This window comes from Polistes dominula, unplaced genomic scaffold (genome assembly GCF_049000335.1).
Source record: "Polistes dominula isolate Pdom_NZ unplaced genomic scaffold, Pdom_raw_medaka contig_78, whole genome shotgun sequence".
NCBI lineage: Eukaryota > Metazoa > Arthropoda > Insecta > Hymenoptera > Vespidae > Polistes > Polistes dominula.
Window position 1 is genome coordinate 2836263 of NW_028301042.1, and position 19903 is coordinate 2856165.

Genomic DNA, 19903 nt, shown 5'->3' on the forward strand with positions numbered 1-19903 from the left:
CCAAATGAAAAGTTTTTTTGAACATGAAACGAGTACGACGTGTACGAAAGAAAGTAGTAGCATGATCGCGTCACGCAGAAAACAACGATGAGAGGAACAAAATATTATACCATATTCGAAAAATTTGTTTAAATTTAATTTTGGTTATTTTTTTTTTTTTTTTTAATTAAATTAAGTTAAATTTTTGTACTGTAAATTAATTTAATTTTGAATTTATTTAATTTTCAGTTTATATAATTTCATTTAATTTCATTTTAAGTTAATTTAATCTTGCAAATTTATTTAATTTTCAGTTTATTTAATTCCAGTTAATTTCATATTAAGTTAATTTAATATTGTAAGTTAATTTATTCTTGCAAATTAATTTAATATTGTAAATTTATTTAATTATACGTTTATTTAATTTTCAGTTTGTTTAATTTTGAGTTTATATCATTTTAAGTTAATTTAATATTTTAAATTTATTTAATTTTCAGTTTATTTAATTTCAGTTAATATTATTTTAAGTTAATTTAATCTTGCAAATTTATTTAATTTTCAGTTTATTTAATTCCAGTTAATTTTATATTAAGTTAATTTAATATTGTAAGTTAATTTATCCTTGTAAGTTAATTTAATATTGTAAGTTAATTTATTATTGTAAATTTATTTATTTTTGTAAGTTAATTTATTATTGTAAGTTAATTTAATATTGTAAATTTATATAATTTTAAGTTTGTTTAATTTTAAATTAATTTCATTTTAAGTTAATTTAATATTGTAAATTAATTTAATATTTTAAGTTAATTTGTTCTTGTAAATTAATTTAATATTGTAAATTTATTTAATTTTACGTTTATTTAATTTTCAGTTTATTTAATTTCAGTTAATATCATTTTAAGTTAATTTAATATTGTAAGTTAATTTAATATTGCAAATTTATTTAAATTGCAGTTTATTTAATTCCAGTTAATTTCATTTTAAGTTAATTTAATATTGTCAGTTAATTTATTATTGTAAGTTAATTTATTATTGTAAGTTAATTTAATATTGAAAATTTATTTAATTTTACGTTTATTTAATTCCACTTAATTTCATTGTAAGTTAATTTAATATTGCATATTTATTTAATTTTGAGTTTATTTAATTCCAGGTAATTTAATATTGTAAGTTAATTTAATATTGTAAATTTATTTATTTTTGTAAGTTAATTTATTATTGTAAATAAATTTAATATTTTAAATTTATTTAATTTTAAATTAATTTCATTTTAAGTTAATTTAATAGTGTAAGTTAATTGAATATTGCAAATTTATTTAATTTTCAGTTTATTTAATTCCAGTTAATTTCATTTTAAGTTAATTTAATATTGTAAGTTAATTTAATATTGTAAATTTATTTAATTTTACGTTTATTTAATTCCACTTAATTTCATTGCAAGTTAATTTAATATTGCAAATTTATTTAATTTTGAATTTATTTAATTCCAGGTAATTTAATATTGTAAGTTAATTTAACATTGTAATTTAATTTATTATTGTAAGGTAATTTAATATTGTAAATTTATTTAGTTTTAAGTTAATTTCATATTGCAAATTTATTTAATTTTCAGTTTATTTTATTTTTAAATTTAATTGATTTTTAAGTTTATTTAATAGTGTAAAATTATTTAATTGTAAGTTAATTTTTTTTTATTTTCAATTTTAAGTCAACTGAATGAAATAATCGTTGAAAATCGGGTAGAAAATCGATAGAAAATGTGTCATAATCAAAGATAAAAGATAAAAGGAGAGATGACAAGAAGAGAAAGGGGGAAGAAGAAGTGATAAAGGGTTTGAAGGAGAAGGAAAGATAGAAAACGGGAGGAGCATATTAAAGTGCAGCCTTTACACGCCCCCACCCTTCACTTTACCCCCTCTTCTAAAGGGTCTATTCTTACAGATACTATATTTAAATAAGGAAGACTAACAATTATCAAAGTAATTTTATTCTAATATCGTTAAAATGATTATTATTATATAATAACAATAAAAAAATTTAAGAAAAATGTATTTATATATGTTTTACGTAAAAATGAAGATATACACTTTTGAACTTATCTTATTATTTATAATATTTGTATCATTCGAAAAGGTTCTTTTTTTTTTTAAATGAATTATTTTTCTTCGATAATTTGATTTAATATATATCATCTTTTTAAACTGCAGAATAAAATGATTAATTTACTATGTAAAGAGATGGTTTGTAAATATATTATAGGTTATATTTGAATTGAAAGATACAATTTTTAACGTACTTTTTTGTTTTGAATATTCTAACCTCATTCTAATAAATATTAAAGAAATAAATTTATTTTCATTTCAATATATTGAATTTTTTTTAATAATTTCTTTCAATACAAAAATTATCTTTTCTAAGTTGAAGATTACAACGAAATGTTACTGTAATGTAAAAATGTTTAAAAAAAAGAAAAAAAGAATATAAATTGAGATGAGAGTTTTGTAATAAAATATTATAATAATATATAAAAGAATATAGATATAAGTGGTAATGAAATTGAATCCATTTACTGAACTAACACACGAGCTACAAATTAAATAAATATCAAAGTGAATATATCTACAGATTATCTTTCTACAAAAATAATTTATAATATTTCATAAATAAATCTAATGAAATGAAGAAAATATCAAATGAATCTTTAATTAATAATTAAAAAAATAAAATTCTCACGAGAATAATAAATAAATATCTAACTAATATATCTACAAATTATCTTTCTTAAAAATAATTTATAATATCTAATAAATAAATCAAATTTAATGAATATAATATTAAATAAATCTTCAATAAAAAAAATTAAAAAAATAAAATTCAAGAAAATAATTAAACTGTTCACATTTTGATAAGAACATTAGGTCACTTTTTATTTTTTCTAACGTAAAAAATATTTTCTATGACGGTTAACTTCATGTTATGGTAAACAACAACAACAACAACAAAATATAACAATTAGTTTAGGCTTATTGTTAAATAAAGTATATACAGACCACATTTAAAATAAACAATATAACCAATCAAATACAAATTCAATTGAAACTGCAAATGAAACAGCAAAAGAAACTGCAAATATAAATTCAAATGAAACTGCAAATACAAATTCAAATGAAACTGCAAATACAAATTTAAATGAAACTGCAAATGAAACTGCAAATACAAATTCAAATGAAACTGCAAATACAAATTCAAATGAAACTGCAAATACGAATTCAAATACAAATTCAAATGAAACTACAAATACAAATTCAAATGAAACTGCAAATACAAATTCAAATACAAATTCAAATTAAACTGCAAATACAAATTCAAATGAAACTGTAAATACGAATTCAAATACAAATTCAAATGAAACTGCAAATACAAATTCAAATACAAATTCAAATGAAACTGCAAATACAAATTCAAATACAAATTCAAATGAAACTGCAAATACAAATTCAAATGAAACTGCAAATACGAATTCAAATACAAATTCAAATGAAACCGCAAATACAAATTCAAATGAAACTGCAAATACGAATTCAAATACAAATTCAAACACAAATTCAAATGAAACTGCAAATGCAACTGCAAATGAAACTGCAACTACAAATGCAATACAAATGTAAATAAAATCAAATAAAAAAATAAAACAAAATAAAATAAAATACAATAAAATAAAATAAAATAAAAATAAAATAAAATACAATCAAATAAAATTAAATTAAATATAAAATAACATACAGTAAAATACAATAAAATAAAATAGAACAAAATAAAATCAAATCAAAGAAAACAAAATCAAATCAACTCAAATCAAATAAAACAAGATCAGATCAAATGAAACAAAAAAAAATAAAAATAAATTAGATGACAAATAATCTCAAGATAAAATCGAAGGTGTTAGAAGGATAATAGAAAAAGATAGAAGAAAGCAAAAATGCTAAAAAAAAATAAAAAAACAAGGGGTAGCAGAGTGGGGGTGGGGGGTAAGTAAATCGGAAAGCAAAAGAGAGTCCGTAACCCCCGTTTTAGCTAACTGGGCGAGGCTTCGGTTCAGACACGGCGTGTCCTCGGCTTGGTCCACATCGTCTCCTACTCGTCGTGTGTGCCCTTGTCGTTTCTCCACCTCCTCCTCTTCTTCCTCCACCTCCTCCTCCTCCTCTTCTTCCTTTACCCCCTCCCTCCTCCATCGTTCGTCAGATAATCAAGCTCGGGTTAGAGTCTCCTCCTGTCCCTGTTGGTGCGCGCACGGCGCATTTCGACGTCCAACCGCAGTCGCCCTCGTCGTTTGCCACCGACTTGCCGGCAAAATCTCTTTCTATTTCGTCGTGTCGTTTATTCGCGTAGTTTTTTTTCGTTTTCGTGTCGTTGTTTGTTCTACTATCTTTATCTTTATTATCATTATTATCATTATTATTATTATTATTATTATTGTTGTTGTTACGCGAATTATTTGCAAAAAAAGAAAAAAAGAAGAAAAATTTGTGCAATTTGTTTCGAAGGATTTTTACTCCCACACTTTTCTCTTTTTTTAATTAAACAATTAATTCAAATATTTTTTTTTTCAATTTCTTCATTTTTTTTTTTTTTTGTTGAATTTTCTGATAAAAATCTTCATTCTATTGGATATTCTATTTACCTCCCTAAAAGGTGGGGGTGGATATAAATTGTTAACAATCCAAAAGGGGTGTCTTGTTTTTTTTTTTATTTTTTGGTTTATTTATTGTTCATATTTTCAAGAAAGTTTCTATAAGGATGACCAAATTAAGTGTGTGTTTTCTTTTTGTTTTCTTTGCCCCCGTTAACGTGACCTTATTTTCCATAAAGTGATATACATACATATATATATATTTTTTTTTTAATATAAAATTTAGTATATTAAATTAAAATTCGTGTCATCAAATTTGATTTACGACATTTTATTATTATTATTATTATTATTATTATTATTATTATTAATTATATCTGTCAATGAAAGACAATTGTTTTTGACGTGAACAACCAACTACTACGAACTGTCATGTTTACCTCAAGAGGAAAACAATAACCAATGAGAAGAAGAGGTTTTTTTATTTCCCATTATCTCTCATAGACAGACAGACATTTTCATGGAAAACTGTAAAAAAGATTAATCAAATTAACGTTGGATGATATAGTTATTTGTTTGTTGGACAGTGAGAAGATTCCTTTCTACCAGGTTGGAAGAAATCTGGATTATAAAAATCAACAGGTAAGAATTAGTTTCTTTCCTTTTCTATTATATTATATCCTTTCTCACTCTCATTCGTTCGTTCGGTTGACTTTTATATTTCTTCTTCTTCTTCTTCTTCTTCTTATTCTTCTGTATTTTCTTTACATTTATCCAATTGGAATGAAAGAAGGAGGAAGAAACAGAAAATAATAATAAAAAAAAAAAAGAAGGGGGGCAAACGTACTACCATGACGGACGTTTCCGCGTGTAATTGTCGACCGGCATCGACTGAACAAATAAATTATCCTCGTCGCGAGTTTCTTGCCAATTAAACCGATCCCCCTTTCTTACCCCCATCGTCTACTACCATAATCCCTTCCTTCTCAGCCCCCCCAGACCCCCACACGCACCACCCATCAGCTCATCATCAGCCACCCGCCGACTCATCCCCCTTCTTTTCTTTTTCTTTCTTTTCTCTTGTTCATTTTTTTTTTTTTTGTAATTTTTTTTCTGTCCTCTTGTTACACGTACGTAGACACTTAATTCATACGCAACGTTTAAAACTCTATTCTCAAGTTTGTATTTATAAATGTTTTATTTATTTTTATAATTTAGGTATACATTACTGCAAAAAATAATAAAAAAGATCGTATTACTATAATCTTGTGATAGTATTGTGATGATTTTATCAGGAATTTGTTATTTTGTTTTGTTGTTTCTTTCTTATCGATCGAGTTGAAGATTTTATCTCAATTTTCCCGCCAAAATGAAAAAAAAAATAAACCGTTAAATTCTAAATTCGTTTTTGTTATATATTATTTGTCGTTTGTTATTTGTTATATTTATTGTTTATCATTTTTTAATAAAATATACATTTTATTTTATTTTAATGTTAAAAAAAAACAAATCTTTACGTTTCCATCTTTATAGGTTAGAAAATATACAAATTTTAAATACAAGTTATTAAAAAAAAACAAATCTTTACGTTTCCATCTTTATAGGTTAGAAAATATACAAATTTTAAATACAAGTTATTAATTTGACTTATTTTATCAAATATTCAAAATAAATTTAATAGGACGATGAGTATACAAGGAAACAAAATAAATTATGCTAAATTGTAATTCGTTGCATATTCAAAATGGTGCGTAAAATAAAATTAGAAATAAAATTTATTTAAATAGAATCGTTTTAAATATAAATACGTAAAATTGAAAATTATTTTTAATTTCATTGAAAATCAGAGACGAACGAATTAATATTCTTCTCATTGATTATGATTCCGAAAAAAAAAAGACACACACAAAAAGGCTTTTAAAAATTGATCATTGACAAATGTTAGTCAAATTTGCTCCAATGTTTTTCTTCTTTTTTTTTTTTTTCTTTATCTTTCTCAATTACTGGATCATTTTTAAAGAAAATAAAAAAAAATTAAATTAATTTTATCATAATTATGAAAATGATTTTATAAATTGTTTCAATTTTAACATAAAAATTAACACACTGTAAAATATGATACAATTTTTACAAAATTATTTATACAAATATTATTTTTAAATTATTATTTTAATATTATATATTATATTATTATTATTATTATTATTATATATTATTTAATAATGTTATATAAAATATATAAAATATTATTAAATTATAATTTATCTAAATATATTTATATAAATCGCACGCGTGTCTTCATCATTTTTACAATTAAAAAATTACTTAATCAAAAATACCGATCAACAAATAACAAAATTGCGCAATATGTTTACCAGACAGCAGGCAGACAGACAATACTTACGATAAAACTCTCAAAGAAAAATGAAAAAAAAAAAATTAAAAGGAAAAAATACCAACGACTCACGGAGTCGATAATATAATTCAATGAAATCAACCTGACTGACTCATTTTAAGAAATCAGAATGAAAAAATGTTAATGTGCACGTGATCTGTAAAAATAGTTTTTAAAGTGTAAAATGTAAATGAGAAGGGAAATGAGAAGGTGGGAGGGGGGTAGGGGGGGTGGTAAAATTTTTACGTTTCTACATTTATAAGTTAGAAAATATACAAATTTGAAATACAGTATTAATTTGATTATTTATTTTATCAAATATTTAACAAAAATTCTTTACGTTTTTGGTTATAATTAATATATATATAAATTAATCTTAACTTTATAGGTTATAAAATATATAAATTTTGAATAAAGTATTAATTTGGTTATTTATTTGATTAAATATTTTAAAAAAATTCTTTACGTTTTAGGGTATAATTTATATATATATATATATATATATTTAATAACCTATATAGGTATATAACTATATAACTATATAGGTTGTTAAATATATAAATTAGGTTAGGTTTATTAAATATATAAATTTTAAATATACAGTACTAATTTGATTATTTATTTTATTAATCAAAAGATTCTTTACGCTTTGGGTTATAATTTATATATATTAATCTTACTTTTATAGGTTATAAAATATTTAAATTTTAAATACGACATTAGTTTAATTTATTTTATTAAATATTTTTTTAAAAAAATTCATTACGTTATAGGTTATAAATTAAATATACATATAAAATATATTTATAAAATATATTAAATCTTACGTATATAGGTTATAAAATATATAAATTTAAAATACAGTATTAATTTGGTTATTTATTTAATCAAATATTTTTTAAACATTCTTTACATTTTAGGTTTCAATTTATATATATAGGTTAAGTTTGGGTTATTAAATATATAAATTTAAAATACATTATTAATTTGATCATTTATTTTATTAAATATTAACTAAAAAATTCTTATACACATTCTTATCTTTATAGGTTAGAAAAAATACAAATTTTTAAATACAATATTTAATTTGACTAATTTTATCAAATATAAAAAAAATAAATTCACTATTACAATGAACATACAAAGAAAAAAAAAAAAGAAAAATAATTATGCAAAATAATAATTCATTACCTATTTAAATAAAATGATGCGTAAAATAAACAACAACAAAGATAGAGACAACAAAGATAATAAAACAAAAAGCGTATAGTTTATAATTAGAAAAAATGTGAAAAGAGTTTCTTTTATAAAGTGTGAGAGAAAGAGAGAAAGAGAGAAGAGAGAGAAAGACAAAGTCTTGGCGACGGCAAGGAAAGAAAAGCACGGCACGCCATCGGTTCATTTAAAATGCAAATTCGTCTTGGCTTGGCGTGAACCAAGGCGGCCCGAATTATTCTAATTACCCCTCTCTATCCTCTCTCTCAACCACCCCCTCCCCCTCCCCCTTTAACCCCCTACTCTGGTACCCTCGTATCCCCCACCACTACCTTATTCACCATACATACACATAACGTTCGTTCTTTTATTATTTCCAAGCATGGACAATATATGTGTATAATATTACAAGAGTCAGATAGGAAACAGGGGTGAGAAGGGGATGAAAAGGGGATGAAAAGGGGGTGAAAAGGGGGTGAAATGGGAGTGAAGTAGAGGGGGAAGAGGAAACTGAACTATCGATCGTATAATACCATTTGTGTGATCATTAATTTTCCAAATGATTACAATTGAACGTTGTATAAATGTCATGGTCTTGACCTTTTTTTTTATTTTCTTTTTCTCTTTTTTTTTTTTTTTTTAACGCATTTTACGTTGTATTTGATTGTTTCTTTTTTTTCTTTGATTTTCCTTAATTTTATCGTAACTTTTTGTTTCCCCAACGTCTGTCATCGTTTTATTGACTCATTCTCTTATTACGGTTATGTTGGTCTAATATTTTTTGATTTGTTTTTTTTTTTATGGTTTCATTTTATAAAATGAAATTGTCATCGTTGTATTGTGAAATTTATTATAATTTTTTTTTTTTTTTGATGAAATAATTAACATGTAAAACAAATAGTTTGTTGGACGATTATTAAACATATTAATTGTAAATTTTATAATATATTGAATTGTTAAATAAATAATATAATGTAAAATAACAAAAAGTTGAGGTTATATTGGTTTAATATTTTTTAAATTGTTTTTTTTCTTTTTTTGGTGTTTTGGTTACATTTTATAAAATTAAATTCTCATCGTAGTTGAATAAAAAATATAATCTAAAAAAAAAAAAAAATTTGAGTTTATTTTCGTCTAGTATTTTTTGATTTGTTTTTTTGTTGTTGTTTTCATTTTACAAAATGAAATTCTACTTGTTGTATTTGAAATTTAATTGTTTAATAAAATAATTAACACACATTAAAACGAATAATTTTATAAATACTTAATTAACATATTCAATCTAAATTTTATAATATACTAAATTGTTGAATAAAAAATATAATAAAGTAAAAATAAACAAAAAGTTGAGGTTATATTAGTCGAATATTTTTTTATCAGTTTGTTTTGCTTAATTTTTGTTTTCATTTTGCAAAATGAAATTCTACTTGTTGTATTTGGAATTTAATTTTTTAAGATAAATAATTAACACTTGGAACGAATAATTTTATCGACGATTAATTAAAATATTTAACGTAAATTAATAATATATTTCGTTGTTGAATAACAAAACATAACCTAAACAAAAAGAAGAAAAATTTATTTTAAGAATTTTATTATTATTGGGTTGACAATAAAGTAATTGCGAATTTCACCAATAATTTTCCTTGAAATTTTTGCAAACATTTAATTGTCAACCCAATAATATAATTATTTTGTCTATTGAATTTAATTTTATTCTTATATTATTATTTAATTATTTAATTAATAAAGAAAATATTTCTTTCTTTTTCTAAAAATATAAAAAACAAATAAACAATAACATTGACAATTTACATCAATTTTAATTGGTGAATTTACCCATGTACACGTGCGGATACGTATGCGTGTACTTACGTGTGTCTCTGTGTGTATGTATTTTCTTTTGATTTTAATGTTTTTTTTTTCTTCGTATATTTTTTTATTTAAAAAAGGAAAAACCCCGAAAAGAAAAAAAGAGAGAGAGAAGAAAAAAAAGAAAAAAAAATAAGAAAGTAAAGAAAATAATTTCAGGATGCGGTAACGTGGGGGCACATGAAGTTTACGCATAAGCGTGTGCAAAGTGTAAGTTGGAAGGAGGAATAGATTATCGTGCGCTAACGTGTTCACGATCCAACCGAGATGTCGTGCTCATGTAGACCTAATATATTCAGATTTTTATGGCTGGTGGCGTATCGGAGATACGAGAGTCCACCCCCGCCCCCCGCCCCCCATCACCCACCCTTCTCACTCCTCCTCGCGAAACTAACATTCTCTCCCTCCCTCTCTCTCTCTCTTTCTTTCTTTCTTTCTTTCTTTCCCTTTTTCTTGTTCTCTTTCTCTCTTTTTCCGTCAAACCTTCTCTCTTGGCGTAAGCACTTAAAGGCACACACAGGGTAACCTAATGAATAAACAAAAACTAGATTTAGCTTAAGGCTTACACACGTAAAAGCGTGACCTTAGCGACGATTTACTCGTAGGTAACAATAAGGTTCTCAACTTAAATGAAAATCTCATCTTTGGATGGAAATTTTAAACATGATTTTTTTTTTTATTTATATTTTATATATGTATATATTTATAGAGTTTTTTTTTTATTATTATTATTTATTTAATTATTTATGTATATGTATGTGTGTGTATTGAATTATATTTATTATATAATTATATTAGTTAAATTGAATATATTATAAATAAATTATATTTATTTTTATATTATATTATATATTAATTATTATATTATAATATTATAATTATTATTATATATTATATTTTATATGATAATATATTATATATTAATATATTTTATATTAGCTCAATTGAAAGTTATTTTACTATTCATTTGTTAAATATATATATATATATATATGGAGTTATTTCATTATTTATTTAATTATTTATTTATGTATATAATTGAATTATATTTTATATTAGTTAAAATGAGAGTTATTTTATTATTCATTTATTAAATATATATATATATATATATATATATATATATATATATATATATATATATATATATATATATCACAATAGAAAGTTATTTTATTATTTAATTAATTATTTATATATATATACTTGAATTACTTTTTATATATATTCTAAGTTAATTTATTATTCATACATTATTTATATAATTTATATATTAAGTTCATTTATTATTCATTTCACAAACAATATATATATTTTATTAATTATTAATATTATTCTAATTAATATAATTTTATCAATTATTTATTGTTTATATATATATATATATATATATAATATTGAGTTACATTTTCTATATATATATATGTAGGTATTTATATTGACTTAATTTATTATTCAATCGTTATATATATATATATATAATATAAGAAAGAATAAAAAGATGTTGCTTATCCGGTCATTGAAATCACCGAATAAGATGAGAAAATTAGAGTCCGATGCATGCATGGGTAACATCATTTCTGTTTAAATTTCAAACCTAAAGATTCGTCGAATACAAACCTTCATTCATCAAATGACGACCTCAAAGATATTTCTGATTATTGAATTATATAATATTAAACAATTATAGTACTAATTATTTAATATGATTTAAATAAATACTATGATACATCCATACTAATGATACATTCCATCAATATGTAATAAGATTGTTTTACATTTATTACAAAAATAATTTCATTTTTTTCTAATAATTTTGCAAAGTACAATAATCCCATATTTTTTTTATGTTTATATTAAAAAATATAATATTAATTTAGAAAAATTAATATTTTATATTTATTATAAAAAATAATTCAATATTTTTTTCATGTTTTGCTTCATTAACGTCTTATGTAAAGTCTACAATTTTTATGAATATTTTTTTGAAAAAAAAATAAAATCCTAATTGTTTTATTTATCTTACCAAAAAATAATTGAAAAATTCAATAATTTATATTAAAAAAAAATTAAAATCTATAAAATTCGACATATCATATTACTACACGAATATACACAGTGAACCATTGAAAGAAATAAAAAACAAATCAACAAATATTACAATTTCGAAAAATCGACAAATAATGTTAAACAAATTTTTATAATATTTAGAATCTAAAAATCTGTCGTCCAATTAAAAAAAAATAAATCAGTTCACCAACATTCCCCGTTATTTTCAAACATTAATTAAAAAACAATACGAACGTTTGTCAACGACAAGATTCAAAATTTATTTTTACAAGATTAATAAATAAAAGATTACATTTCTTTTTTTTTTTTTTTTTGTACAAAAGAAAAATCTTATTGTTAGTTTAAAAGTAAATAAAATAAAATGATTGTGTGTGGAGAATGATTTTGGTTTAGTATGATAGGGATTACAACAAACACGTGTTTGTAAGAGTAACATCGGCAAAACAAATGGCATCTGAAAAATCTCATACTCGCCAATGTTACCTGCTGCTGCTGCTGCTGTTTCTGTTGCTGCTTCTGTTCCCGTTCCTTTTCCGTTCCTGTTCTGTTCCTTCACCTTTTCTCAACTTTTTTCCCATACTTTTTTCCCTCACCCCCCAACCCCCTCTGCTCCTATGAGATCAACAACAATAATTGCTCAATCCTCATTATCGAGATATTTTCTTTCCAAGTACACAAAATGGCCATTTTATTTATCTGAGTTGGATTTTCGTTTATAATTTTCATTAATTTATTAAAATTTAAACGATGATATTATTTTTTTTGTTTTTTTATCTTTTAATAAACAAAAGAGAGTAACATTTAACAATAATTAATTATTTAGTTCATTTTGTTTACTATATTTATTTATTTTATTTATTTAAAAAAAAAAACAATAAAAAATAATTATTTATTTCGTTTTATTTATTATATTATTTTATTTTATTTAGTATATTTATTTATTTTATTTATTCAAAAAATAACAATATAAAAAGTAATAAATTATTTATTTTATTTTTTTGGTATATTCTTTAATTTTATTTATTTAATAATAACAATAAAAAGTAATTAATTATTTATTTTATTTTGTTTATTTATATTTATTTATTTTATTTATTTAAAAATAACAAAAAAAAATAATCAACTATTTGTTTTATCTTATTTATTTATATTTATTTATTTAAAAATAACAATAAAAATTAATTATTTATTTAATTCATTTTATTTGTTATAGTAATTTATTTTATTTATTTAAAAATAATTAATTATTGTCAATGTTGTACCAATTGTCAGCTGCCTGTCGTATTTTTTAGGGAAGAAAAAAATTAATTAGTTATTATTATAATTAAATTTGCGTTTCTATTAAATGTCGAATCACGTTCTACCTCGTATATAATTAATATAAAAATAAATTGTTTATAACTTTAATTAGAATGTAAATTATTGTTACGTTTCGAATAGAAATGGAATAAATATTTTCTATTATTTATAAAATACTTTGATTTTGAATTGAAATAATCGTAATGACAATTATAATGAACACAGAATCGTTTAAAAATTATTTTGAAAGATGTGAAATATAATTAATCAGATTTTGTTAAAAAAAAAAATCTAATGGTAATAAAAAAAAAAAAATTAAACGAGATCCAAACGCAAAATCTAAAATCCTGAGCCTAAAATCACGTGTCAATGGCAAACAAAAAAAAAATAAAGAAACGAACGAACCATTAAGTCTAACAATTAATTCTTTGAGCCTAGAAATGAGTCACTATGGTAGACCATGAAATGAAAATAACTATTTAAGTATAATAATTAATTTGATATTAATTTGATATTAACCCTCTTTGAACTCTTTAATTTAACATTTAAAAAAACATTTTGTAATTATTTACAAAATTGCGTAATAATAATGTCTAATCACGCTCGAGCTCATTCGATCTTTCGAATAAAACGAAAGAAAATATTTCAATTATTTATAACATTGATTTGAATAATAAATAATCTTACGACATTGTAGAATGAACAAAATCATTGAAAATAAATTCAAATTATTTCTAATAATGTTAAATAATTATTAATAATATTCTAAAACAAAAATTAATCGAATTTGTTGATAAATGAAATAATTTTAAATAAATAAAAATTAAAATCACTCTCTTTACAGTAATATCAATTCATTTTATATATATGTAAATAATAAATAATCTTACGACATTGTAGAATGAACAAAATCATTGAAAATAAATTCAAATTATTTCTAATAATGTTAAATAATTATTAATAATATTCTAAAACAAAAATTAATCGAATTTGTTGATAAATGAAATAATTTTAAATAAATAAAAATTAAAATCACTCTCTTTACAGTAATATCAATTCATTTTATATACATATATATAATAAACAATAAATAAATATTACTTTATAATTTATTATAAATATATTACAAATAAATAATAGTAAATTATAAATAAATAATAATAAATTTATTATTATTCTGTAAAAAATAATCAAATACGTATATAAATGAAATAATATGAACCAAATAGAAAACAAAATTCACCCCTTTACAGTAGTACCAAACCCCTTCAAAAAAAAACCATCCAACTATATTATAATATTAAATCAAATAACCAAGTAACGAAACTACCCTTATCATTCTAATCATTCTTCCCTTTCTCCTAAACCACCAAAAAACAAAAAACAAAAATGGAACCAAAAAAAAACCAAACCAAAACAAATTCAAAATAACAGAAATTATTGAACACCGTTAATCCAAAAGAAATCCAAACCACGTTCCCAATAAAAAAGAAACAAATTACCCAAAAAAAAAAAGGAAGAATATTTTTCGTAAAGATATGAAAAGAAAACCATAAAGGATAACACCATAAAAAAGAGAATGAGAGAGAGAGAGAGAGAGAGAGAGATGATAAAACAAAAACAAACCAAAACAAAATCAAAATGACAGAAATCATTGAACACCGTTAATCCCAAAAGAAATCCAAACCACCGAACCAATAAAAAACAAATTACCCAAAAAAGAAAAAAAAAAGGAAGAATATTTATCGTAAAGATATGAAAAGAAAACCATAAAGGATAACACCATAAAAAAGAGAATGAGAGAGAGAGAGAGAGAGAGAGAGATAAAGCGTAACGCGTGTAATAATTCGATCAGATTAAGGCCCTCAGCGAGGCCGAGCGTGTAAGCAGCCCTAATAGGGGGTAAGCATTGACTTGGAAGGGTAAAAAGGTGAGGAGGGGGAAGAGTGGTTGGTCAAGAAGGGTCGTAGGTCGATCGTACTTCAATGTGTACTACGTAATGCACCTAACTACTTCAAACTAACCACCTAGTATAGAAACCAAGGAAGGAAACAAGCAAAGCAGAGCAAAGCAAAGCAAGGAAGGAAGGGTAAAAACGTTGAACTAAGGGAACAGGGGGGATACGGTGGGCAAAGGGAGGAGGGGGTTAGGGTCAGTAGAAGAGGCAAAGGGGGTGGGGAGGGGACAGGGGTTTAAGGAAAGCTTTGGTAATCGCGCATTAATTTGCATCACAAAGTACACGCCACCACCCGCCACGCTACGCACGCATTCCACGTACTTTTCCGCTTTCTTTCGTTTTTTTTTTTTTTCTTGGTTTTATATTTTTTTTTTTTATTTTTTTTTTTTTTCATGATGATTATTACAATTTGTTGTAGGTGGTTAGAAAATAATTTGATCATTCAATTTATTTTTCTTCTTTTTTTTTTTAATTTTTGTTTGACTGGTTTTCTTATTTGAATGAAATATTAAATCATCAAAGTATTTGGGATTACTTTTAAATATTTTTGATTGATAGTATAATTTATTTATTTATTTATTTATAGTAGGGTAATGTATAAGGTTGGAATATAATGATTAATGATATTTAATTGGTTAAATGTCATTTAGTAGTATGTAAACTAAAGAAAACGAGACGGAAAGGCAAATTTCATAGTTATCATGATGATCAAAAAACCTTTTCTCTTTCTCTGTCTTTCTCTTTCTTTTTCTTCTTCTTTCTCTTTCTCTTTCTCTTTCTGTTTTTCATAGTTGAGATTGTGGCCTAAATCTTTTTGTACGATGATATCTTTTTAAAAGAGAGGAGTGAGAGTGGAGAAATGAGAATCACGGTTGGCCGAGTACACCCGGCAATATTTAGCCGAGCTTCGGCTTATCGGGTCTGGTTGCATATTTAAGGGTTGCCATGTCAAGCATCAAGCTCGCCCTTTGAATACATTTAAATTCATTATAACACTGGCGACTATAAACTCCTCCGTTTCTTCGCGCCACTTCCATGCCACTCACATGTATTGTATAATAATAAATACTTCTTATAAGTTTTATATTTAATAAATCTGTGTATGAGTATATATATATATATATATATATATATATATGTGTGTTTTTTGGATGTATGTATGTGTTTATGTGTATGCACATTTATATATGTATATAATTAAAATATATTCAGAGTTGATTGTGTTAGGGAAAAGGTGACTAGGTCATACGTTCGTTTATTTGCATTATTATTATTATTCAAATAATTCAAAGATATTAAAGACCTCGTTTTTATTTTTATTTTGAATGCTTATTTGATTTTATTTTTCTTGCATTTTCTTCTATTTATTTCTAATTTATTGTAATTTATTAAATATTATGTTATTAATTCTCGATTAATAAGTTGATTTGATTATTTTAATATTAATATTTCAGAATTTGTTGGAATAATTTGATTTATATTATTGTTCATATGATTATATTATTAATATTGTATTTATTAATTATTTTAATATATATATATATATATATATATATATTTTATAAATTAAATATAATTTAAACAAAATAATTTATATTAAATTTATATTTAAGATAAATATAATATAAATAATATAATTCAATATAAATTTATATTTATTTATATATATATAATAATAAATTTTTATACATGTAAGGGGGGCCTTTGGGGTAAACACCCTAAAGGGGTATACCTGAAAAATAAACTTCTATATAATAAATTTTTATATTATATTAATGTGTATAATAAATATGTATATATAATATTATCTTTGATATTGTCCTTTTTATGGGTTTAAAAGGATACGTTCTCCTTTTACAAATTGTAGAATTTAACGAAAAACCTTTACACTCTATTTACATTACTTTTCAATATTAGAAGATTGTATTGACAAATAAATAATTATATACATATTATTAAATAAAAAATATTAAATAATTATTATCTTTATTATTCTCCCTTTTTTATGGGATTGATAAAGGACCATTCACTTTACACTTATCTAACAAAAAAACCTTTGCACTCTATTTGCATTAATTTTCAATATTATACAAACATACTAACAAATAAGTATAAATATTATAAAATATAGTTATTAATATTATAAAATAAACTAAAAAATAATATAAAATATATTAATACACAACTTACAATTAACTAAATATATAAAAAAAAAAACTATATAATATATTTAATATAAATAAATTAAAATTATATAACGAATTATATTTGTAATAATATTAAAATTTTTGGAATAAATATAAATACAGTTAATATAATCCTAATATAGTTACTTTAACTATTACCACTTATATAAAATTATTATATATATTAAATACAATGCAAAAAAAACACCATCAAATAATTAAAAAAATAGCAACAATTTTTAATCACTTAATGTCAAAGATATAAAATAAATTATTATCTATTTTATGTATTATATAAGTACATAGTTATAATATAATATAAAATAATATTATTAAATAATATTTAAAGAAAAAAATATACAAAAAATATATAATAAAAAAATATGTATAAATATATATATATATATACTTAATACAATAAATAAATAAATACATATAATATAAAATAATATTATTAAATAATATTTAAACAAAAAATATTAACACAATATTTAAAAACTATAAATATGCAAAATAATATGTAAAAATAAAAACTATACAAAATACATTGAATAAAAAATTAAATAAATATATTATTAATAATTATTAAAAATATAATTATTACTCAATACAATAAATAAATAAATACAATAATTTACAATGTGAACATATATTTAGAATAATAAATATAATTTCTATTTAATAAATCATTGAAATATTAAATGAACAAAATGAATGGGTAATAAAAAATATTTTCTAAATTTTTCATTTAAACTTTTTCTTCTTAATCTACCTATATTAAATATATTTTATATATTAGTAATACTAATCAATCTTTAATTTATGTTTTAGGAAAAGAACCTAAAAGAGACGTTTTACCATGCCGCATACAGGTGAGTCACGAAAGGTTAGAAATTTTCAGCTTTCAACGATAAATCATGACAATCTTATTATCCGCAAGAATACGAACTAACTAACTAACTAGTACAAATACTCCTTTTTTAATCTTTTTTTTTAATCTTTTTATTGAATAATAAAAAAGAAGATCATAATCGAAATCAAGATCAAAATCGAAATCGAAATCGTAAAAATCGTAGATCTACGACAATTATTGAAATTTTGTCAAAGATTAAAATCTAAATCTACCTGTTTTCAACTTACACCTTTCGTATATTTATTTTTATTATCTTTTTTTTATTTCTTATTTTTGTTGATAAATATTTATTACATAAATATACACCATGAGAATGATTTATAATACGTAGGTCAGTAGAATTATTGTAATGATTGTCATTTAAATTTTACATATCCGGTAACATTGAAATATAAAAAAAAAAATAAAAAGAAATAAAATGAGTTTGAATTATACTATATATATATATGTATACTATATAAACACTATAATAAATAATACTATTATATTTTAATACTATTTATAATATAATGCTCTATATATATATAACTATATTATAATACTATACTATAATAATATATATATATATACATACTATAATAAATATATAAATACTATACGATAATTGCTATTATTAGTACTAATATACTACATACTATTATATTATATATAGTATAATATAATTTAATATTTATTATTATATATATTTATTATACATATAACTATATTATATTATATTATTATATTATAATATGTATTATAATGTATATTTAATATAGATGATTAAATAAATATATATATATAGTATAATAGTATTAGTACTAATTAGTATACTAATTAATACTAAATTAGTATAGTAGTATATAATATATAGTATATTAGTATTAGTATTAATATACTATATTCTATTATATTATATATAGTATAATATAATTTAATATATATCATTATATATATTTATTATATTTATATTGTAATATAATCATATAATAATATATATTAAATTATATTATACTATATATATATATATATTAATATATATTTAATATAGATGATTAAATAAATATATATATATATAGTACAATAGTATTAGTACTAATTAGTATACTAATTAATACTAAATTAGTATAGTAGTATATAATATATAGTATATTAGTATTAGTATTAATATACTATATTCTATTATATTATATATAGTATAATATAATTTAATATATATTATTATATATATTTTTATAGTATTATATATAGTATTAGTACTAATATACTATATACTAATTATACTATATTACTGTACTATATAGTATATATATGTAGATTATATATATTGTGTATATATATATATTGTGTATATATATATATATATATATATATATATATCTTATTGATTATATATGTATTGATATAG

At 21.6% G+C, this 19903-nt stretch overlaps 1 protein-coding gene across 2 annotated transcripts in view; it reads left to right on the forward strand.

Moving 5' to 3' along the window:
• Positions 1–4090: 4090 nt before the first annotated feature.
• Poxn (paired box pox-neuro) overlaps positions 4091–19903 on the forward strand; it is a 42484-nt gene continuing 26671 nt past the window's right edge. For both annotated transcript variants that reach the window (XM_089174895.1, XM_089174896.1), the window contains exons 1-2: positions 4091–5251; positions 18435–18475. In XM_089174895.1, coding sequence (XP_089031021.1) covers positions 18463–18475 — 13 coding nt within the window. In that variant the 5' untranslated portion in view covers positions 4091–5251; positions 18435–18462. The remainder of the gene's footprint in view (positions 5252–18434; positions 18476–19903) is intronic.